The 23,352-nt window shown below is 41.9% G+C and overlaps 1 protein-coding gene across 2 annotated transcripts in view; it reads left to right on the forward strand.

Moving 5' to 3' along the window:
- The first annotated feature begins 1,065 nt into the window (after window positions 1-1,065).
- Window positions 1,066-23,352, forward strand: part of CCAR1 (cell division cycle and apoptosis regulator 1) — a 29,360-nt gene continuing 7,073 nt past the window's right edge. The window contains exons 1-19 of one of the 2 annotated variants that reach the window (XM_084264763.1): window positions 1,066-1,152; window positions 2,150-2,268; window positions 8,997-9,169; window positions 9,729-9,773; window positions 10,456-10,488; window positions 11,508-11,701; window positions 12,211-12,325; window positions 12,411-12,603; window positions 13,739-13,871; window positions 14,190-14,351; window positions 14,697-14,922; window positions 16,190-16,303; window positions 17,187-17,353; window positions 18,054-18,264; window positions 19,063-19,146; window positions 19,786-19,971; window positions 21,598-21,789; window positions 22,276-22,509; window positions 22,840-22,951. In XM_084264763.1, coding sequence (XP_084120889.1) covers window positions 2,196-2,268; window positions 8,997-9,169; window positions 9,729-9,773; window positions 10,456-10,488; window positions 11,508-11,701; window positions 12,211-12,325; window positions 12,411-12,603; window positions 13,739-13,871; window positions 14,190-14,351; window positions 14,697-14,922; window positions 16,190-16,303; window positions 17,187-17,353; window positions 18,054-18,264; window positions 19,063-19,146; window positions 19,786-19,971; window positions 21,598-21,789; window positions 22,276-22,509; window positions 22,840-22,951 — 2,647 coding nt within the window. In that variant the 5' untranslated portion in view covers window positions 1,066-1,152; window positions 2,150-2,195. Of the gene's footprint in view, window positions 1,153-2,149; window positions 2,269-8,996; window positions 9,170-9,728; window positions 9,774-10,455; window positions 10,489-11,507; window positions 11,702-12,210; window positions 12,326-12,410; window positions 12,604-13,738; window positions 13,872-14,189; window positions 14,352-14,696; window positions 14,923-16,189; window positions 16,304-17,186; window positions 17,354-18,053; window positions 18,265-19,062; window positions 19,147-19,785; window positions 19,972-21,597; window positions 21,790-22,275; window positions 22,510-22,839; window positions 22,952-23,212; window positions 23,255-23,352 lie in introns of those variants that run through there. The other variant, XM_084264762.1, reaches the window with a different exon arrangement.

Consider the following 23,352-nt stretch of genomic DNA (forward strand, 5'->3'; position numbering starts at 1 on the left):
TGTTTATGCAGGGTCACCTCTGACATAACCACTATGGCACTTCAAACCACCCTATTAGTAAGCCCCCCTCCCTTAACAGGCTCCTTGTTAGCAAGCACCCCCTAACAAGCATCTTGTTAGCAAGCACCCTTTAACCCCTTGCAAGCATCTTGTTAGAAAGCTCTGTATCACTACAGAGTACCAAATGGTGATGTAAATTTACCTTCACCTTGTGGTCTCCTGCTTCTTTCTCTAGCTACCCAAAACATAATCAAGCCCACTGCAAGCCTGAGTTTAATTATGTTGCCTCTCAAGTGGATTTTATTCCAGCTTTTTTTTTTAATGGAAACAAATAAAACACTCCTAAGTCCCATTGGCATTTACAAAATGTGTCTTGTTGATTTTGCTCTGAGAAGTAATATCCCATGTGTGTATTTCACCTCAAAGGAAGTGTATGTAAAAAAAACCCCAACTATGTGAGAGATGGATGGCTCAAACATGAACAAAAGAAGCAAGATAAATTACTGTTGCCTATGAACTACTTAGTGCAGTTTCTGTTTCAAAGCATCTTAACTGATGAGTGCCTCTGTGAAGCGGCTCTCCCTTCACCTCTGATGCACCTACTAGCCTGCACACCTTTCACATAAATTCAACCCTCCGGGCACAGAGGCCTAGCTTTGCTGAAGGCTGCCTGCTTCCTACAGCAGCGAGGCACCCGTGAGAGGTATCTACAAGCTGCCCGGCCTGACACTGGCTACGAGGCGCGTGGGGGGCGCAGGAGAGGACCGAACAGCGCGCTTGCGGCGGCCGGAGATCACAGCGTGGACCCAGCCGCCCGTACCCGCGCTAGGCCCAAGCGCAAGATGGCGGCCCGCCCCCCCCCGGTCCACACCACCTCCGCCCGCCTCTGCCAAGATGGCGCCGGGGCACCTCCCCTCGCCTAACGGCCCCCCGCACGCGGCAGGCCAGGCGCGCGCCCAGATGCCAGCCCAGCCCAGCCCCGCGCCTGCGCCCTCAGGCCCGGCGTCGTCATGCGGTCGCAGACCGAGACGTAAGCAGCGTGCGCCGCCACCCGCTGCCGTCCGCGGGGGCGGGAGCGCCTGCGTAGTGTGGGCGCGCTCGGTGCGGGAGGCTCGGAGGGGCTGGCGATGGCTCCGGCGAGGCGCCGCTCAGGTATCGGCGGCGGAAGGGGCCCCGGAGGCTTCCCCGGTGCAGACCACGGCGGCGCCTGGGGTTGGGGAGGGAGCGCGGCGGGCGGGGACACGCGCTCAGGCCCGCATTGTTGGCCGGGGGCGGCGGGAGGAGGAGGAGGAGGAGGAGGGGCGGGCGGCAGCAGGAGCGGCGGCTGCCTCACCGCGGCGGGGGGTGGGGAGGCGCACGCTTCCCGCCCGGCCTGCTGCCGGCCTGCGCCGGGCCGGGAGGAAGGGTTGGCCCTCGCTGCCTCTCCTTTTCCTTTCTCCCGTGCTGCGCTTCCCGCTGCCCGGCGGCGGGGCCCGGGGACGCGGCGGGGACGCGGAGCCGCGCGCGCAGAACACAAAAAGGGGGGCCGGGGGGTGGCTGTTACTGGTGCTGGGGGGTAGGTAGAGCCGGCTCTTACCGTAATCGTTACGGGGCAGGAGCGGGCGCGGGGGAGCGAAGGGGAGCCCGCGGCGGAGTTGGTGAGCGGCCCCGCCGCGCTCGCGTGGTGACTTTGCCCTTGTTCGGGGAGAGGCAGACGGAGCCGTGGCGGAAAGCGTCCCTCCTCCTGCTCCCGCCGGCAGCGCCGCCCGGCCGCGGCCTAGCCGTAGCCCTAGAGAAGAAAAGAGAACGACATCGAGTTAAAGAAAAAAGCAAACCCGAAACTCTTGGCTCCGCGGAGCCGCCTTTCCCGTAGTCTCCGCCGGGGAGGGAAGCTGGCGGCGCGTCGGCGTTTGAGCAGCGTTAGTGCCATTGTTAACGTGGGGAGGGAGGAGATGGTGCCTTCGGAGAACGTGGTGTGGCTTGTCCCGCAACTTTCTGTACCGCTTCCCGCACCCTGTGCCGATGCCCCCCGCCAGGTGTAGCGGTGTGAAGATAATCTTACAACGCTTCTCTTCTCCTTTTTTTTTTTCCTTTTTATTTTTTTGACCCAGAATTAAAGTAGCCTGCCGGTATGTGTTTCAAAGATTGTAGCTGCGCTTTATTTTAATAGATTGCAGTTATAGAAGATAGACACCCAGGAGATTTTGCCTTTCGCCATGGCTCAGTTTGGAGGACAGAAGAATCCCCCTTGGGCTACTCAGTTTACAGCCACTGCAGTATCTCAGCCAGGTCAGTTTACGTATCGCTTCATGTTTGAACCCTGACATCTAGTCGGTTCGGAGATTCCCTAGTTGGGTATGCAGTGAAGAGCGGCACCCTGTGTAACTGATTTATTGAAATTTTATTTAAATTGGTTTAATTTGGGAGTTTTTCCACGTGATAAAGGCATTAAAGATCATTGCCTAATACGAGCTGTTGGTGGGTTGTTTGTGGTTGGTTGTGGGTTTTTTTTTTTTTGGTAAGGGGTGATAAGTGAAATCCTAGGTGACTTTTTATTGATTCCCTTGGTTAGTAAACAACAGATCGAGTTACTCCTATCTAAAGGTGTGTAAATCAAATAACACTGTTCTAGATTAAGTAATAACGGCGCTAGTAAGGCGTTACAGATCTTTCTAAGTGCTCCCTGAGTTTTGTTTCCAAGGCAGCCTAAGTCGATGTTTATGAAGCATTTTGCATTTGTTAACATACTGGACATACTCTGTGTAGAGAAGAGGCCTCTGAATTTGTTACTTAACTGGGTAGGGGGTACTGTTTTTTTAATGCCAAGTTAGAACTCTGGGATCCCGATAACCAAAGGTATCCCCTGGTGACAGCTGAGGCTTTCCTTTGCTTTAGCTGAGGAGCCTTATTTAGTCACAGACTAGGATATTCATAAATCTACCTGGCTAGATTCTCACATTTCATGTTGGTTTATAGCATAAAAGGTTTTGAGACAAGAAAGCGAAGCTTGGTGTGTGGTCAGTCTTGGCGCTTCTGTGCACAGCTCTGAGATGCCTTTTTCTCTTCTCGAATACAAAGTGTTTCTTAAATACTGGTTTCATTGTCTGTGAAAAGGCTTCAGCAAATCTGTGGCATTTTGAGGTCTCAGGATGTCAGAATGTGAGCACAGGCAGTAGCCTCATTGAAGCTGTGTCTTTCTAGAGAGCTGTGTGCTTTTTGCAGTTGTCCTTTGCATCTTGCTGTGGTTCGATAAGAAGTTGAACGTCGTTCTTCCTTTGTCAGTGGTTTTATGTCTGGGAGCTGAGTTACAGCTGGGAATGCCTGCAGTTCTTTGGAGGCGTGTGTCGGGAAGGGAGCGCGGGGAAGAGCAAAACTTACTCTCAACTTGGGCTTTGATTTCCTTAAATGACTCCTCCATCCCTGTTTTTCCTTTGGCACTGGTCCAGTCTGGGTGCATATCCTCAGGGAACTGCCATCCTCACATGCACGTACCGTGTGTTTTGCAATACTCCATCCCTGTGCCTTCTCCTCCTACCCATTCAGTTCCACTCTCTACCTAAACTGCTGCTGTACCTAACCAGCTGCCTACAAGCAGTTTGTCTCTCTGCTTAGCTCCCGCTTCCCTTATTCAAACCGGCACTGCTCTCCTTTGATAAGAAGTTGTGTAACAGCTGGAAAGGGTCGGACTGGGAACCTGGGAGAGGCAGTCTCTGCTTTTTGGGTTCTTGGGTCTGACTGGGTGATACCTCAGTGCACTCAAAGATGGCAGCTTCAGGGCTGGAGTGTTCTTGTTACGATGGTTGATGTGACAGCTAGTGCTTCAAACACAGTGGTGGAAGATGGAGCGCCAGCTTTGTGTCCTGTTTTAGAGGGAAAACTATGTAAAACCTGCTGGAGGGGGGAGGAGCTGGCAGCCATCTTAGACGTCCCCAAGCTAGGGCCAGAAGGGGGCCCTGGGGAAGAGCTGGATGGAGCAAGGGCACTGAAAGCACAAGCTAACTTCTTACCCGTTTTCTTATTATTATGACTCTGCCTTTGGTTAGCCTACTTCTGAGCCTCCTTAAGTTAAATGAAGTGCAAAATTTAATTGGGATAGAACTGGCCAGCATCAGTTGCTGAGAGTGGGTTTTTTCACCTGCTCAATCAGGACGGTATCTCCAGGGGTTTTAGCTGTTCATTGGATCCAGCCGCACCTGACTGAAGCTTGACAGCTATTAAAGACTAACATTTGGTTGTACTTTTCCTTTCCTCCTGGGCCAGTTCTACTTTCCTTCGTGCTCCTAGTGTCCCTCTTTACATGGTAGCAGCTTCTCTGCAGTATCACTCGAAGGCATTTAGTGCCTCTCATCCTTCTGTGCTGTCCTTTCCTATCTGTACTGCAGTATACAACCACGATGTCCCCGTCCTCTTCCTTTCCTGCCTGTACTGCTGAATCCAGCACCTGGGATTGCACTGCCCAGCTCCTGGTTTAGTACCAATATACATGTTCCCCTGCTTGTTTTTTTTCCTTCTTTCCTTATTGGCAATTCTGATTTATAATGATTTATAAAACCAAGCACAGGAAGCTGCTTTTGGAAAGCATGCAGTGCTCTTCGACCTCGCCAAGAGCTGGAAGAAAAGTGTTTACTGTTGAACTGTAGCTAAACAGTCACCTTTCACACACCTTTCAACACGAAACTATTCATGACTGTCCAGCTAGGTTGCTTGCCTGATGGAGAGAGGTGCTGTCATTGCCCAGGCGTGCTGGCAAACGCACATTGCTTCTCACGTGTGGCCGCACTCCAGGAGTTGTGTGGGTTGCTTACCTTCTTGAATCTCACCATTCATAAACTGATATTAAAACCCCATGTTTACTAAATTTTCATATATTTTCAGAGGATTGCCCAAAGGTGATACATGCTTATGCATGCCTGCTGTTTTTAACCAAGCGTCAGGTTCCTTCTCCAGAGCATCAAGTTGCTTGGGTCCAGGGAAAAGAGGTCTTGATTTTTATAACAATTAACATGATACACAGCTTTTTCCTAAGCTACAGTCAAAAGTGGTGACTGGTGATGTTATAAACCCAGTTTGATACTTAGAAAAAGACATTTCAGGAGGCTTCTCTTTGTGTTACTGACTGGGGCCATCTGTGGTGAAGAACTACTTGAGTTATGGCTCTTAATTATTACTCTAAGGTAGTTGTAGAGTGACATGCTGTGTAATGAAGGGTTGGTTCTTGGAATCCCTTTGGGTTAGTTTACTAATTACTGTCTGGTGTCGTGGTGTTAGAAGAGACAGGTAATTCCAGGTACCAGCAAAGAACTATGTGTGAAGAGACTCCTGCTTGTACCACAGCAAAATTGTTTTTCTACTCCTTATGTGTTTGTGCATCAAACTACATCAAACAAATCATGACTACAACCAGAATCCAGTCCCTGCTACGCTGGTTAAGCGCTGTGAAAGCATAAATTAAATCACGCCTAAAATTAAACTTTAAAAAAGTAAAACTTAAGAAATTCCTAGACAGCAAGAGCACACTTTAAACTTGCATGATGGTGTGCCAGCTGCTAAAGTGCCAGCAAAGGAGAGTCACCTCCTATTCTCTCCTTTTTTACATGCCTTTGGTTTGATTCGCAGTGCTTGGCATAGGCTCTCTTCAGGGTGAAGATTTCTGGTTGCATAGCAAAGCCCATTTTTGTAGGAGTGCAGTCAAGGAGAAGTCCTAGCTGTGTTGTGTTCTGGCTGATGAGTGTTGTCGTCTTTGCTGTATCAAGACTTCATCATGTCAGGCAGCAGAAGCGCCTGAAGCTCACTCTCTTGTTACTGCTGGTGGCCCTTTAGGACAAGTATGTAGAGGATCTCGGAGCTGCAGAGAAGTAGTAGGTGATGTGCAGTTGGCTGGGCTGTTGTAAACGGACGTCCTGTAATACATACACTGAACCTAGTTTCTACTCTGTGCTAAAAGGAGTTCTTTTTTTGGAGTAGGTTGTATGGCATTTGTATTGAACAAGTATATTAAGTTTGGAGAAACTTAAAAACCCAAGGACCCAAGCTCTTCATTTCCAAGAACGCCTCCAAAGCCCTGGATAGTGTACTCATTTGCTGTAATCCAGATAAATCTACAGCGTTTACCAAGGAAATGTGTGTAGCCACATACTTTGAAGATGTTTCTCTAATCTTGAAGGATCTCTGGAATTTAAAAGCAGCAAGAGAGACTACTAGATATTGCCATTTTGTTTGGTACAAGAGAAATTGCTGTTGCCTGGAAAGATGCTTGTGCTGCAATCTAGGGCTCTGGATTTATATCCAAGCACTTTCAGACAGATGTGCCGTGCAGGGTTTGGTGTCAGCAGAAGTTCAGACTGCATTTCAAGGAAGCCATCTCCATCGCTGTGCTTACTGAGATAACTACAAATCCAAAGAAGCTATTGTTTGCTACTGCAGATGCTTGTTGCCACTAGTATTAATAATAATAATAAGGCAGCGGGGTGTCAATTCCACATACAGTCAGGGGTCCGTTCTCTTGGTATTGTCTGATTTTTTTTTTTTTTCTTTGCTTTAAAAAACAAAGTAATGTGAACACAGTTACCTGTTTAATCAGAGCCAGTTTGACAAAAGATGAGTACATAGATGAAATGTAGTAAAATTAAACTCCAGGAATACTTCAGGGCAAGTTGGTAGGAATAGGATACAGCTTTGAAAAGTGTGTTACTACAGGTGTTATCCTGTGAGGGGATCCCAGCAGTCTTCTGTCTTTGCCCTTTGTCAGTAAGCTGCTCTACAGCGTTGTAGGTACATACCCAGTTAATATTAAATGCTCATAAAATGATGGTGGAGGTGGCCATATTCTTTATCTAGTTATTCTTGATGGACAAAATGGGATAAAAGGCTTAGGGTGGGCTGGAACTTGCTTGAGATAATGATGGGCTATGTTAGAAGAGAAACTGTCATAGTAGGAATTAAACATCTGGGTTTTGGAGCAAGTTTGCATTTTTTTCAGGTACCCTTGGTACCAAAAAATAGGAGAGAATTGTGAAACTTGCTTTATGACATCAAACTCCTTTGCCCATGTTAGTATGACATTAGAATAGAACGTTAGACAATGACAGTAGCTAGATTCAAAGGTTACAGCATGAAGTCAATTTATGCATTTATAGGTGTTTCTGCTTAGCACGTGGAAATAAGACGAGAAAGATCAATGCCTTGGTTATTGGCCTTGAGTGAGCCAGCAAAGTAATGTAGCCAAGAAGAGTGAAAAATGTTCCAGGATACAGCAGCAAAGCATGTTCATTAGATGTAAATAAACACACCTTAAACAGACCTTATGTGGAGCATTGGTGAAGTTCCAGGTGAGAGTGTGCTTCTGGATGGTCAAAAATGCATATTCAGGTTAAAACTGATGGGCAGACAGGAGGCAAGAGGATCAAGAGAATAGAGGATGTGCTGCAGGAGAAGCCTGAGATTTGACCTGCTTGGCTTCTAAAGAAATGCAAGTTGTGGAATTTTCAGAGGAAATGTCTTGTAATACTGGAAATACTGTAGTTTTGCTGAACTGTAAAACGCTTGATGTCACTGCTAAAACAGTGTCACTTCCTGCAGTACTTGTGTGACAAAATTTGATACATATTATACTGATGGTGATTATTTTCTGTTGCTTGCATGTTTCTTTCATGTTTTGTTCCACAATGGGAAGATGATCAGTGGCATCAGCTTGTTTTCTGCAGATTATACTCTGCTGGAAAGAACAGCATGGTAGAGGGGATTACCTCATTCAGGACCTATAGAGTTGGTTAAGTGTTATTGAGTATCCTATGGTGATGCTTACCAACCACAAACAATCTCTTAGTGCATCCCTGGGTCAGGAATGACAGTTCATTTTGGATCAAACTCTGAAGGAAGAATACTGTAAATCCGTTCTTTGTTTCGATGTGCCTATTTATTGGCTTTGGAGGAGAAAGGAGCCCTGTTCAACTTGAATGTTCTTCAGTTCTGCAGGTGGCCAGCTGACCTGTTTTTGCTGGCAGTATGTTTCTCTGCTGAGTTTCTCTTTGGTTTTAAGCATGCAGATTAGGCTGATAGCTTGATGTTGTGATGTTTCTTTGATGTAGCTGCAGGTAACTTTTTTTTAAAACTACCACAGAGGGAGCAGGCTTCCAGGTATATTTGCAGATCTTCCCTCAGGTTTGCATGGTGTGGGGCTCAGTGTCCCTAAGAGTTCTGTCCTTAAGGCTTAAAATTATCTTGTTTGAGAGTATTGTGTGCGCACAAGAAGCGTAGCATGTGGAGAGCTGCTCTTCATGATTTGCTTTGTCTTCAGCAGTGAATTAAAAGCTGAAATGACAATGAAATACACTAATCTTTCCTTCCAGGCAGTTTGAGTCTGTGTTGCACAGACCCTTCCTACAGTAAGAGCTGGGGAGATCTTGATCCCCCTTTATATGTGGGGATGGATTGAACTCCCTGTTGTTCTAAGACTGGTCCTTCTCCACCAGCCCCTACGTCTACGAAATCCACCTCGGGGACAAAGACAGCACTGAGTGAAGCAAAGCCTCATGCGTTTCCAGAGGACACGTTTTATAAGCCTGCATTTCATAGCTGCTGTCGCAGTAAAGATTCCTCTTGCCCTCAGATAGAATGGAATGTAGTAATTCATTTACAGAACAGAGTAATAATCTTCATTGGGCTCATCCATAACTTTGGATACATTCGAGAGAGGATACACTCTGTGTGTGTGTGTTGGGGGTGGGTGCAGATGGGGTTGACAAGTACTAGAGCTATAAAATCATAAGCAATTTGAGAGAAGGAAATAAGCGATCTCTGTACCTCTGCTGTGTTGTATTATTTGTAAAAAAAATTTAGGAGAGGCGGTAGGGAGGTGTGATCCTTTATCTTGAATTTTGGAACTGGATTTCTCTACTTAATGAGCTTGACTCACGGAATCACAAGGAGTTGAAGCATCCCATACTGCGTCTAGCATAACTGTCAGAATACTCAGCTGTTTAAAGTTGCATAGTGCTTACTCTGTGTTCTCTTTTCAGCTGCTCTTGGTGTACAGCAGCCATCACTGCTTGGAGCCTCTCCTACAATATACACCCAGCAGACGGCATTGGCAGCAGCAGGCCTAACTACACAAACGCCAACGAACTATCAGCTCACTCAGACAGCTGCTTTACAGCAGCAAGCTGCAGCTGCAGCAGCTGCCTTACAGCAGGTAAAGAAAAAAGAGCATTTGCTGTTGATTGCATGAACTTGAGCAGTATGAACCGGTGGCTTTGTAAATCTAAAGTATCCAGAAGTGATGAACATGACAATAGAAACCTGTGTAACAAAGCAGATGGCTTTTAGGTCTACAGCTGTCAATAGTTGCACTGATCTGTGAAGGTGGGAATTGTGGCTTTGGAGGTGCTGACTTCTAGAATTTTTGGGAAAAGGAGTTTTGCTGCACCTAAAGTTGAGAATATCAAGTTCCAAGTATCTTCCATCATTCTGTGATCTTCAATAGCATTTTGCGTGTGTTCATACTGTGCCCTAGATACTGTATGAGTGTCAGTAGTAAGAGAAATTGCTGATTTTACCTAGAAAGAGTATATTAGAGTCCACTCTAAAGGCTAAGAATGTTTGCTATGGAAGCAATATACTATTAATTATGTTTTGTATTAGAATTGTTAAATGTGAATAGTTTCTGTCTAAAAGCTGCTTGTGTTGTGTTAGGTATTATTGGTGTAATAATACTTCCTGTTTATGAGATATTTTGCTTTTATCTGTTTCAGCAATATTCACAGCCTCAGCAGACTCTCTATAGTGTACAGCAACAGGTTTGTCTGATTCTTAATGTGTACCTCACAAATAACTGGAAAAATCATGTTGATTGTGTGTCTTGTAGGATTTGTCTCCGAAACCGTCCTCATGTGGGAAGTTATTAAAGAAACTAAGTAATATTTCTTTGTAGTGATAGAGAGCTTGAAGTTCATAAACTTGGAGTGACGTGTCCAGAACGGAAGCCAGCCTACCTTCATGCAAAATGGAAACTTTATATATATATATATGTACCATTCCATGCGTACATAATTCCTGCTAAACTCTGCTCTAAACAGAGCTGTGTATTTTAACTGCTGGAAAGATGCTGTCCAAAAAAAAGTTCCCTTTTAGGTGGTTTTATGGTCTTTGAACTTAACAGGATTTTGAAAAAGAGTAAAAGGACATGAAAATCACAGGCCTAAGCTTCTCCAGCTGACAAAACTTTTTTTTGGTGTTGCTGTTAACTTTTAGTTACCAAAAAACCCCAAGATTTCTGCTTACTGAATAAATCTGAATTATACAACCTTAAAATTAAATGCATGAGCACAATTCTAAGCATATACAAACTCCTGAAATGACCAAACCCCCCAAGGACGATAACCTGACTCAGCTTAAGCAAAAAACTCTTACTTGAAAAGAGGAGGTTAAATTGTACAGTGTCATTAAGCATATAAAATGACTTTATAACTTTATTTTAAGTTGCAGCAACCTCAGCAGACCCTTTTATCTCAGGTTAGTGTGGTTTTATTGTTTGGTCTTCATCCCCAAACACAGATAATGCAGGAGTGCAAATTTGTGACGTCTTGGGTAGCTTAATCTGTAAAACAAACTAGTGTGAATGGATGTTCTACTGGTACAGGTTTATTTATCCAGGAGTTAAAATATGCGTTGCCTTGGTTTCAAAAATTAATGGCAACCACTTTTCTTTAACCTTGAAGGGAATGTTCTTGATCACATTATGATTTCCTTTGTTTGTTTGAACTTCAAGTGTTCAATTCTTTTTGCAGCAAGTAACAAACTTGGGAAAATCTTTCTCTTCTTTGAGAAGGAACTGAACTTTCAGTTAGCAGTATTGCGGTATGTGTATAGAGTAGTTTAATAAAAACCTGTCGAGCTCAGCAGGATTCAAAACTTGCAGCCCTGTAACACACTGTAAGTTGCTCTAGTTCTGTTTTCACTTAACTTTTTAAACATGCCTTTACAAAAAAAGGTTTAAAAAAATTACTTCATTTCATTCTCTTACTGTGTTCTGCTTTTGCAAGAAGGCAAGCGTAGGAATTGTTAAGGAAGGGTTTGCATTAGCCTCAAACTTTACTGACATCTGATGCTGCAGTTGGGATACCAATGGGGAATAATTTGTAAGCACATATTCCTGGCAGAGTTAGAAACTGAACTCCTCTTCAGGCCCACTGTAAGAGTTACAGTAAACAATAACACAGTCTTCATATTTTTTTTTCTAGACAATATGTGTGTTTTGAGAAAGTTGACTTTTAAAAAAAGGATAAACAAAGCCAGACATCATTCAACATAGAAAAAAGTAATTAAAAAAAACCCCAACCCTCAAAACCACCAACAAAAAACCTGCCAAACCAAAACAAACCCAAACCGCAACTTCCATGTTCTGAACATCCCTATTCAGAATATTTGCTTTAGAGATACTGTAAACTCCTGTCTACATGGACGAAGGAACTGTTCCTTATAGGTGTGTCAGCTGGGTATAAGATTTATAGCTTGCTTTATTTTGCTTACAGCCAGCTGTTGCACTACCTACCAGTCTTAGCCTGTCTACTCCTCAGCCAGCAGCCCAGATAACTGTATCTTACCCAGCACCCCGGTCAAGTCAGCAGCAAACCCAACCACAAAAACAGCGTGTCTTCACTGGGGTAGTTACTAAGCTACATGATACCTTTGGGTTTGTGGATGAAGATGTCTTCTTTCAACTTAGGTAAGATGTAAATACTTGCCTGCAGATGTGCTTTTCTGATACCCTCACTAAATAAAAGGTTTAGATTATTGCATTCTAATTGTATCAGTGCTTGGAGTTGGCATTTTTTTTCTGTCAACACTAAAAGTCAACTATCAGATATGTTAAAAGACACTAGATCTGAGTTCCTTTATGTGAATTTCTGTGGGTTTTCTTGATCAAAACCCAAAGCTGGGAGACTTGGAAGGTATTAAGCTCCTTAAAATATGAAATGGCACAATTTGTGGGTGGTAAAATGTGTATAACTTGCTTACTGCCTGTCTTACCTCAGTACTGTTTAGGGAATTTCTGGTTTTGGCCAAAGATGGAGTATGTACAGGAATTTAATTCCCAAACTGAAGCAGATAGTACTATGTTGTTCCCATAAGCCTTTTTAAAATGAATGTTATCTACTTTCTGTCAACTTTAACTTGCAAATTTGTAACTAGCTAAATAAGATTCTCATAGTACATTTTCTGTAATGTTTGCAGTGCTGTTAAAGGAAAGACCCCTCAGGTGGGTGACAGAGTTTTGGTAGAAGCTACTTACAATCCTAATATGCCATTCAAATGGAATGCACAGAGGATCCAGACGCTTCCGAATCAGGTATATGGGGTTACCCGTTAGAACTTGTACCATTTGCTTCTGGTTCAAGTTCGCTCACAACTCTCTGTCTCTCTTCTGCTGTTAGAACCAGACACAAGCTCAGCCATTACTGAAGACACCTCCAGCAGTTCTTCAGCCCATTGCACAGCAGACTGCATTCAGTGTTCAGGCACAGCCGCAGCCACAGTCCTTGTTACAGGCACAGATATCGGCCGCGTCAATCACACCTTTGCTTCAGACACAGCCTCAGCCGCTGCTGCAGCAGCCACAGCAGAAAGGTGCTTGTCATAGTCCTTCTGGCACTTAATGTGCAACTGTTAATTCTTTATTAATCAGAAAACCAAAATAATAGTTGAAGTAATACAGAAAGGATCCTGTAGACTTTTCAGTTTGTATTTGCAACTTCCTGCAGCTTTATGCAGGGCACATTGCCTGGTTAGATAAATCCCCAGGGACTCCTGTTCATATTCAGATTTCATAATTAGAATGCAAATTCAATGTAGTTTTTGTTCTGATGCTTTCACAGACAAGTTGAGGAGTTAAAAGTATTAATGGCAGTGTAGTTCAGCATCTTCTGGAGTGTTCAAGAAGATCAGATTTCACACAGTTGCATTGTTAAAGCTATATCTATGCTTGTATTTTATTTCAGTTACATTGGGATTTGAGAGGATAGATACTGCTGAGCATGGCAAATCCAAACCAAAGGTGCTTGTGGGGTCGTTTGAACGTTGAGTGGCTGAAGAATCATTAATAGGATTGATAATAAGATAAAGCTAAGACTTGCCTTGCCCACAGTGAAAGCAAGGGGAGATCTTAAACTATCATCTAATCAAAACTGTTTTGGATAAATGCTTATTACAGTCTAATTAGTCCTAGTTGTCCATTGGTGTGTAGTAATGGTTGCTACACTTACAACCAGTTGGTTTTGCTGTCTCAAGACGGCAAAAATATGTGCTGGGGGATTGATGCAGCAGTATAATAAATTGATTTAAGAATATTTTCTTTGGGAAGCTGATTGTTTTTACCTACAAATAACCTCAAAAGTAAGTTTCAGGGTGGGTTGGCTTGTTTTGTGTTTTTTTTCAGTGAGTAGGTAGTATATCTAACTTAAAACAAGTTTATTTTCCAAGAGAAGGCTTAGCTCTTTATTGTGAAATCTTACATGTGGTTGAGATTGTTAGCTTTCATGCTAAGAAGATGCTTTGAAACCGTTTTCACTTACTAGAATCCCAGTTTGTGTCAGTGAGGAAAAGCGTAAGTCTCTTGAGTTTCTTGGGGTAGGTGTTTTGAATAGGTAATTGTATGTCACTAGAGTTAGTTTAGAAAATGTACAAGTGAAACCGCGATGCTTGTTTGTGAAGTGTGGATAGTTGCCCCTGTATTGTGTATTGATCTTGTATACCTGTGTTTCAGGTGGTTTGTTACAGCCCCCCGTTCGCCTAGTTTCACAGCCTCAACCAGCTCGAAGATTAGACCCACCATCCAGGTTTTCCGGGAGGAATGACAGGGGAGGAGACCCTATGCCAAACAGAAAAGATGACAGGAGGTATGTTGAAGACCAAACTAATCAAAATATTCTGTAAAGGTGTTTTCTTCGAACAGAGCTAAGCTTCTTGCTCCATAGTGAGTCAGTGATAGCACAAGTGGCTTTACTGTTAGTTACTAGTGAAGAGTTCTATTTATCTGAAATGAAGTGCTTAATCAGTCTCTCTTGGAAAGAGATGGTGAACTGAACCAAGCTGTGAGGGATTTCTTCTCTCCTTTTTGTGAGTCATCTCTGACAGGCCTAGCTTCTGTTGCGCTGGGAAGCTGTTTGTGTTACCGTTGTGCGAAATTATTTGTATCTTGTATGCGTTGTTTCAAGTCGTGAGAGAGAACGAGACAGACGTAGGTCCCGGGAAAGATCGCCCCAGAGGAAACGCTCCAGAGAGAGGTCACCGAGACGAGAGAGGGAGAGGTCACCTCGAAGACCGCGACGTGTTGTTCCTCGTTACACGGTTCAGTTTTCCAAGTTTTCATTGGACTGGTATGTTTATCATGACAGATGTTTACCTACGTCTTCTCACTTGAATTGTGGGCACAGGTTGCTGTGAGGGGTGTCAACACGTGTGTGTAGCAAGTGTTAAATGATGGTCTTAACTTAAAAGAAAGATCTGATGTGGAGTGGCTGAGATCCTCGTATGATGAACTTTTTCTAGGTTCTTTGCTAATTTTGAACTGGGATCCATGACACTCTAATGAATTGCTTTTTAAATCTTATATAGACTTAAATATTCAACAGTTGTATTTCCTGTTAAGGTATTTCTTAACAATGTGCTTTATTAATGGTTCTTTTATTGCTGTATCTTTCAAATCGTGTTATTTATTTCAGCCGGAGCTGTGATATGATGGAGCTGCGGAGGCGTTACCAGAACTTGTATATCCCAAGTGATTTCTTTGATGCTCAGTTTACCTGGGTGGATGCTTTTCCTATGTCTAGACCATTTCAGCTGGGAAACTACTGCAATTTCTATGTAATGCATAGAGAAGTAGATCCGATCGATAAAAACGCTGCTGTTCTTGATCCACCTGATGCTGATCATCTCTACAGCGCAAAGGTTGGTATGGGTTTCCAGTATTACGACTATAAATTTGAAATTATTTTTACCAATAGGGTGCAAAAGTGAGTATAACTGAGCTGAAAATATGCAGCGATTTGAGAAAAATGCAGCATTTTAAGCTCTTTGGTGAAGAGCTACCATGTAGAGCTTCAAGACTTATGACTGAAATTCAGTTTCTTTTTCTGTTACTAGAGCTGTCCTAAATCTTGTTTTCAGTGAGGTCTCTTCCATTCTCTGTACTCAGTTGCGCTGATCTGATTATAGGGAAGTCAGCTCCTGCAAGATCCCTGAATGCATTTCTTCAGTAATTTGTTTTAACTACTTAACATAGCCCTTTTTTTAATTCTTTTTTTTTTTTGAGGGGGGAGTATTCTTCAAAGGTCCTTTTGGTGCAGTTTGTGCTCTTCTGTTTAGTCATATTTTGTTCTTTCAGGTTCATCTCAGTATTTTGTTGGAAGTAGACTGAGCATGTGGGGATTATCTGAATGTCAGAAAATGCTCATTGAGGGCTGCAATGATGTCTAAAAGACCTCGCTGTCAAAACATTTTCCTAAAACCTGTTCCATTTGAAAGGAGCATTAAAATAGGTCTGAGTTTTCTAGGTCAATCTATTTTAGAAGTATTTCATGTTAAAGGTAGTTCTAGAAACAAAATTGCCTTTAACCCCTGTATTTCTGGAAGACTTTAACTTTGCTTTCTGTGTATAAAAACTTTGGGGCCTTGGCTCAAGTATCAGACATACCGGGGTTTTTCCGGTATATTGATGCGGAGCAAGAGCTCTCTTTCAGAACATGAAGCTTCAAAATACATTCAGTAACTGAGGAGTAGCATCCTGTTTAATAATAATAATCTGTCCAGGATATAAAGCAACCTTGCTAGATTTGACTGGGCTAGTGGGATGCTACAGAGATGCAGCCAAATGTGGTAGTTAGTGGTCTTGTTTCAGTAACTCACTCCTCCTTTGTCACAAGAAATGTACCCAGTGTATTTCTTGGTATTAGGGTATTTGGCATACAGCGATAACATGCTGCATAGACGTGCTTCCAGGTGGCTGTTTTTTATATAAGATCGCTCATTGCATCCATATGGAACAGAGGGAAATTGGTCCTTGGGAGGCCTTTTCAGACACTCAGCTGTAGCATTTTATTCTGCCTCTACTTGTTCTGATGTTGTGGTGTTAAGGAAAAAGTTCTCGTAAGTGTGTGTTTGCAAGTTGTGGTCATTGTGGGAGACCTTCACAAGGCTGATGTGACTTACACAACAGGTCATGTTGATGGCAAGTCCTAGCATGGATGATCTCTACCACAAGTCATGTGCTTTGGCTGAAGATCCCCAGGAACTTCGTGATGGATTTCAGCATCCTGCTAGACTTGTAAAGGTAAATATGCTTCAATGCCAGACACTTTTGGCAAGAAAAGGTTGGTTGATTCTTGAGCTTTAAAATACTTGTTGATAAGGAGGAGTTTGTAGGCAGCTCGATGACTTTATTTTTTGTTTGAAGAGACTTAGTAAATATGTCAATTATTTTTCCAGTTTATAGGAGCTCCATCTTCACAGCTTTCACATTTATGGCTTGCTTCAATTTAGTTGAACTCAAACAACAGATACTTGGAGAAGCCTATATGAATTATGTAATAATGAATTTTGTTACCTCTTTTTTTACAAGCACTTAGAGTTGTTTTAAGGGCTCAGCCGTGAAGAGAACACAAATGAAGCAACAGTATTGAGGAAAGCTGAACTATTGTTAAACTAAATAAGGTGTAAGTGCTATGGTGTATCACAACAACTCAGATTTGTTTGCCAATTAAACTCCATTGCCTTAAAGCAAATGGGAGTACTTGAATTTGTAGATAAAATGTTCCTGCCTTGTCTTTTTTGTGGCTTTGCTGTACTGCTTTTAAGCAGGAATGTCTATACATGTGTATTGGAAGTCAGGCACGATTTCAATTAGTATCAGTCTCTTGCATCTAGAAAATTCTTAATTGCAAATGAGCAAACCTTCACCAATAAAGTTTTGATGGAAAGTCTTGCAAACAAGAATGAGTAATGATGTTTTAAACCTATTCCATTACTGAACTACTCTGTGGAAGAAAATAACTGAACTCTTTCTTGACTGACTTTCACTTTCAGATTTCAAACCATGTGACAGTTTGCTCACAGATTTCAGTGTGTATGCCATGAAATAATTCTTTGTGCTTTGGGAAAATGACTTTTTACCTCTATTTAGGGGGAACATTCAGAAGACTCTTTTTTTTGTCTAGTTTTTAGTGGGTATGAAAGGCAAAGATGAAGCTATGGCTATTGGAGGACACTGGTCCCCATCACTGGATGGACCTGATCCAGAAAAGGACCCTTCCGTGCTGATTAAGACGGCTATTCGTTGTTGCAAGGCTCTTACAGGGATTGACTTAAGTGTGTGCACACAATGGTAAGTACTGTACTGCAAAGCAAAGTACGCCCTAGTAATACTTGCCTGTTACCCAAAGTTTAAAATAAAAAAAAAGATGGAAAAACCTCTTTCATCTTGTCTGCCGCTCTTGGTAGTGCAGGTAAACTCCGCAAAGGATGTTCTGTTTTGTAATAAGCTTGATCGGTGCCAACTGTGCTGAATATTGCATTAAGAACTAAGGTCTGGGTTTATTTTGACATGTTATACTGTAATTTTGTAATCAATGTGCGTTGAAAATATTTTTCATTTTGTGCATAGCTGAAGAAGATCGTCAGGAGAACTTCATTTCATTGTTCTTTTGTTATAAATGAATAGCTGTTCGTTATATAGCCATATTTTCTCTTGATGAGATTGTCCTGTGTCCACACTCGTTGCGGCTTTACCAATGCGAGCAAAGTCTCGACGACGAGTGCTTCAGCGACTTCTATTTGCGCGTTAAATCTACGTGTGATAAACAGTGAGTCAGATAATAAAGAATTCCCTTGGTTTTCCTCCTTTTCAATTCTCCTCCTTTTCACAGTGTGCCAAAAGAGAAAATATGGCTTCCATAATTTTTTTCTTTAGATAAACTTCAAGGTCTTGCAGCAAAGTTTCTTTACTTGATGTGCTACAAGTGATCTAGGCTCTTTAAAATGTATTGTAGAATTTTTTTTCCAACATGCTTCTTCCCTTGCAACAGGTACCGTTTTGCAGAGATTCGCTACCATCGCCCTGAGGAGACCCACAAGGGGCGTACAGTTCCAGCTCATGTGGAGACAGTGGTTTTATTTTTCCCGGATGTTTGGCATTGCCTTCCCACCCGCTCAGAGTGGGAAACCCTCTCCCGAGGATACAAGCAGCAGCTGGTCGAGAAGCTTCAGGGTGAACGCAAGGAGGCTGATGGAGAACAGGCACTGAACGCTAATCCCTTTTTCTATTTCTGCTTCTCACAGGCACAGGAACACAGGCACAAAATGCACACCACATACTACACAACATACATACATAGGAGGAACATAACTGGTAACAATGACTGGTAAACCAGCTTTCAGCAGTGTAGTGGATGTTGGTTTTTGTTTTTTTCAGCTAGTTCACTAACTTTAAACTTGTATGCCGATATCACAAACGGAATTAAATTGTGCTTACCATGCGCAGAAAATGTCTTACCATAGACATAGTTGCTGGAATCTGGGACCAGTTGTTGAGTGAGATGCAGTTTATGAATAGCTGTCTCTAAACATTTTGCCATTTTCTAAAACTTCTAAATTCTCTCTTGTGGCCAGTTCTAATTGTGATATTTGAAATCAAACAAACACTAGTCTGAAACATCTGAATTCCAGGCCTTGTGGCTGATCAACATCTTGGAATAAGGGAAGGTCTGACTGAACAAAGTAATTCGGGGATTTAAAGTCCAGGGGAAGATCACACACTGTGTGGTTACTGGAGACCAGCAGTGTCTGTGTAACCCCGATATTCTTTGTGGTGTTGCTTATCACCCTTTTGTGTTCCACAGATCTGGCTTGTATTGGCTGAGTGGCACTGTGATCATTTATGAAGTGGTAGAATGTGTGTGTGAACTTGTCTAAATAACTTTAGGAGAAGACTGTCTGAAACAGTTGTGACCTTGCACAGATCAGCAACAGAGTTTAAAAAATAACTTACAAGCTTTCAAGCCTTCTGAATGATAATTTCTAAATTTTATTTGTCAGGATGAAGAGGAAAAGGATGATGGCGAAGCTAAAGAGATCTCTACACCTACGCACTGGTCTAAACTGGATCCCAAAACAATGAAGGTAACTAAAGCTTTTCTTAAAACTTGATTCTATTGTATATATCCTTTTTTTTAAGGTACAAGATGTATATTCCTTTAACTGAGAGGAAACCTTTTTATCTTCCTGATTTTATAGGTATTAGCTGTGATGTCACAGTATGCAAGTGTGACTCCTGATGTGAATTAGTGAATACAGCTAACTGAAAATCTTCTGAACTCTTAAACTTTGTACAGTTAAAGTGCGTCGCTATGATACCTTAACTGGAAAATGAAAGTTCTGCAATAATCTGGTCATGTTTACTTGCCTTAAAAAACGTGGCATTTAAAATATTTTATTGCCTTTTTAAACTAACTTTATTTATATAAACACCTGCGCTGGGAGACATAAGAACAAGGTCCCTTGTAAGAATAATTAATGTTAAACTATTTCACTGTAGTAAAATCTGTTCCCTGCCCCTGTGGAAAGCCCCTCCAAAAGGGTTTTTTGGGAAAACTATTCTAAATGTACTATGCTTTATAATATTAATGTCTTTAGTATGGATTTAAAAAAAAAATGCAGCTGACTTTTCAGTGCTCTTAATTTTTACTTCACCTTTTCTGCTTAATCACGTGTTTTTCAATGTCATTGGTTGATACTACTTACAGAGTTTTTAATTACCAGGTAAATGACCTTCGCAAAGAATTAGAAAGTCGAACCCTTAGCTCTAAAGGACTGAAATCTCAGTTGATAGCTCGACTGACAAAGCAGCTGAAAGTAGAGGAACAAAAAGAAGAGCAAAAGGAGCTAGAGAAGTCTGAGAAAGAAGAGGAAGAGGAGGAGGATAGGAAATCTGAAGATGACAAAGAGGTTAGGCTTTGGACACATTTGATTTAAGTCATTAAATAGACATAAAATACTATCTGTATTTAAAAATTGTATAAATATATGTAAGTGTAAAAAGTACAGGAATATGCCTAGTTGTGTTGGGGATTTTGTAGTTCTTGGACAACTACTGGGAACTCTTGCTCTCTTGCTGTAACTTTAGCTGCTGAATTGGAATGAAATCTTGGCAAGTTTGAAGTTGTTTATATCAACAAAGTCTGCTAGAATGTGGAACTGCACTAAAGGTGTCTGAATTAATGTCAGACCTTAAATGTAAGGGAAAAGAAATCCTGAACTATGCTCCAGAACAGGTAAACACACTTAAGACCGTAACTTCTTAAACCTACATGAAGAGTAGCTACTTAGTTGTAGTGCTTTTAGTAGTATACAGGCCTTAAGGAATTGTGGAAATGGAGGGAAGGGCAGGTTCAGTCCATAGGAGGTTATAGTGTGTCATGCAGTCCCCTATGTTTATGTGTTTTATGGTTTTGCCTAGGTTTGTTTTCTCTTACTATGAAGGTTTCATTTTTGCCTTTGGATACACTTGCTGTGTCTGGAAGTTTCTTGGTTTTGCCAGTGGTGGTTTCAGTACTGCTTAGTCTGTTTTGATGGTTCATGAGCATTAGTAAGATCCATGTAGTAAGGCCAAAGCTCAACCACAGAAAATGGGCATAAACACCTGAAGCATGTATTCTGTGTTCCTTGCTTTTGAACCTGCCTTTCTCTAGATTACCTGGTTACCAGTATGGGTGATTAGTAAAGTTACATGTCTATGTAAACCTTGTTGCAAGAGCAAAAGTCATGTGCCTGCTGATTGTCAGCTGCTGCCTTCTCCCACAGCTCAGATGGGCTTCAGCTACCTTAGTGTTTCTTGCCACGGCTTTCTGTAGGTTTAGGGGAGGGAGCTTTGATTGTGCTTTGTTTTGAAAAAGCACAAACTCTGCCATGACACTTTTCCATACTCGTAAGGCTTTGATATTTCCCTCTTGGCAATCAGTAAGCTGTGTGGTATTTTCCTTTTTTAACCTTTTGTTTGATTTTCATCAGTTGTATCTATAGATACTGCATTTCCTGTAAACAGGAGCTGAGTAAACTGTCACCTGGCAATTGTTAAAGCTGTGTTGGATATCTTTTGGGAAGATGATGTGCAAAGCCTTTACTCTTGCTGTGTAAGGAATAAGACAGCTTACCATGCTATACAGCCCTAAAAACACCCCTAACCAAACAGCAAACTGCTCAGGAGCACTAGCTTCTTTGCTAGCTTACATATGGCTTCTTGATGTGAACTAGCTTGAGTCCTTCCAATGTCGAGTAAGCATGCTGCAGTTAGCACTGTAAGGCAGCTGGAAGGTACTCATTGTTCTGTGGGTTAAACACCACTGCTGTCCTGCTTTGTTGCTCAAGTTTCCAGCTGTCTGAGGTGAGTGCTGGCAGTAGACACAATATGCGTTCTGGAAATTCCAGGCTCTGCCTTCTGTCTGTCTTGTGTTAGATTCAGCAGCTTAGGCTTTCCTTCTCTTTCTTCAAAGCAGTAGGTCCTAAAAATTCATATATAGGCTGAAAATTCAGTGTTGGGACATGCTGTATGTTATTTTTTTGCTCCTTGTTTAGGAAGAGGAAAGAAAACGTCAAGAAGAAATGGAACGTCAGCGGCGGGAGAGACGATACATCTTGCCAGATGAACCAGCAATTATTGTACATCCAAACTGGGCAGCAAAGAGTGGGAAGTTTGACTGTAGCATTATGTCTCTTAGCGTTCTTCTGGACTATAGATTAGAAGATAATAAAGAACATTCCTTTGAGGTAATTTCTCTGGTACTTGCAGTTAATCATTCTTGCTTTTTTTTTTTTTTAATTCTGTGTGATAACTGCATTATTTTTAAACTGAAGTGTGTGATGGCACGGCAGAATAAAGCATTAATAAGTTTGATTGTGCTAGTTTCTTTCCTAGAAAAAAATTGTCCAGTCTCTCTTATGTGGTTTACAATATCAGTGTGGTCACTGTAGGATGTCTAGAAGAAATGCACAGGTTGTCACATCTGGAATTGAGTCTATAATTTATACAGCTAGTCTAGGTCCCAAACTACTCCAGTACAGGAAAGAAGCATTTTTATAAGGTAGTTCAAGGTTTCTATAGTCAAAGTGAATAGTAAGAAATCTGACACTGTATAAAATTCTGATATGGTTCAAGTTGGTGAAATAGCACCTCATAACTAATCTGGAGTTTACACATTTTTAATATGTATTTTAAAACTTGTTGGTATTTCTCCCTGTCTTCTTTATGTGCAGGTATCATTGTTTGCAGAACTCTTCAATGAAATGCTTCAGAGAGATTTTGGTGTCAGAATTTACAAAGCTCTGATTTCTCTCCCAGAGAGGGAGGACAAAAAAGACAAAAAAAGCAAAAAAGATGAGAGAAAGGAAAAAAAAGAAGAAAAGGATGATGAAACAGAGGAGCCAAAACCTAAGAGGAGAAAATCTGGAGATGATAAAGACAAAAAAGAAGACAGAGATGAAAAGAAGGTCTGTAGCTAGCTCATATGAAGTACTATCCTTTCTCGACCCACATTCTGCTGTCCTACTTGAGTTTTATTTTATCGCTTTCAAAATCTCAGGTCTTGTGTTAGTAAATTGATTGGACCTGTTGATCTCTCTGAATATATTTCCATCATGCACAGTAAGTTTACAATTTTACCTGTGTTACGTGGGGTTATTTTAATTCTGCTGTATCCCATGGATCGGTTTGCTTCAAGTGACTAAGTGTAAAATACATGCAAATTTTGAATCCGTGGTAGTGAGGTTTTTACTCAGGTTTTAGTTCTGACTGGATACACTTTTACAAACTTTTGTCAGAGGGAAGATAAAAGGAAAGATGATTCTAAAGATGAAGAAGAAACTGAAGATGACAATAATCAAGAAGAATATGATCCAATGGAGGCAGAAGAGGCCGAAGACGAAGATGAAGGTATCTTGAATTACCAATTTCATGACTTTCTGAAAAAAATATTTATTGCCACTGAGTATGTTCTTTCAAGGTGGAGAATGCACAGAAACTAAACAGTTTAAAAAATTGCATTATTAGACTAATTTTATTCTAATAATTCTGACCAGATCTACTTAAAACGTAAGTGCCTGTGTGCTAGGTGTTGTGTGAACATAGTTAATATAAACTAGCTGTGGTACTCCAAGTAAGGCATGCATATAGAAGTGGTTTTATTTTTTTCAGAATGCAGACCACTCGCAACTCCCATTGAAGTCAGTAGGAGATGTGAGTATTCAGCACCTCTGAAAAACCAAGCCACTTTTAAGTGCCTCACTTCCTATTCCTCAGTTCTGCAGCGTCATCGTGTTTTTATTAGGACAGAA

The sequence above is a fragment of the Gallinula chloropus genome, assembly GCF_964237585.1.
Source record: "Gallinula chloropus genome assembly, chromosome: 5".
In the NCBI taxonomy this organism is placed as follows: domain Eukaryota; kingdom Metazoa; phylum Chordata; class Aves; order Gruiformes; family Rallidae; genus Gallinula; species Gallinula chloropus.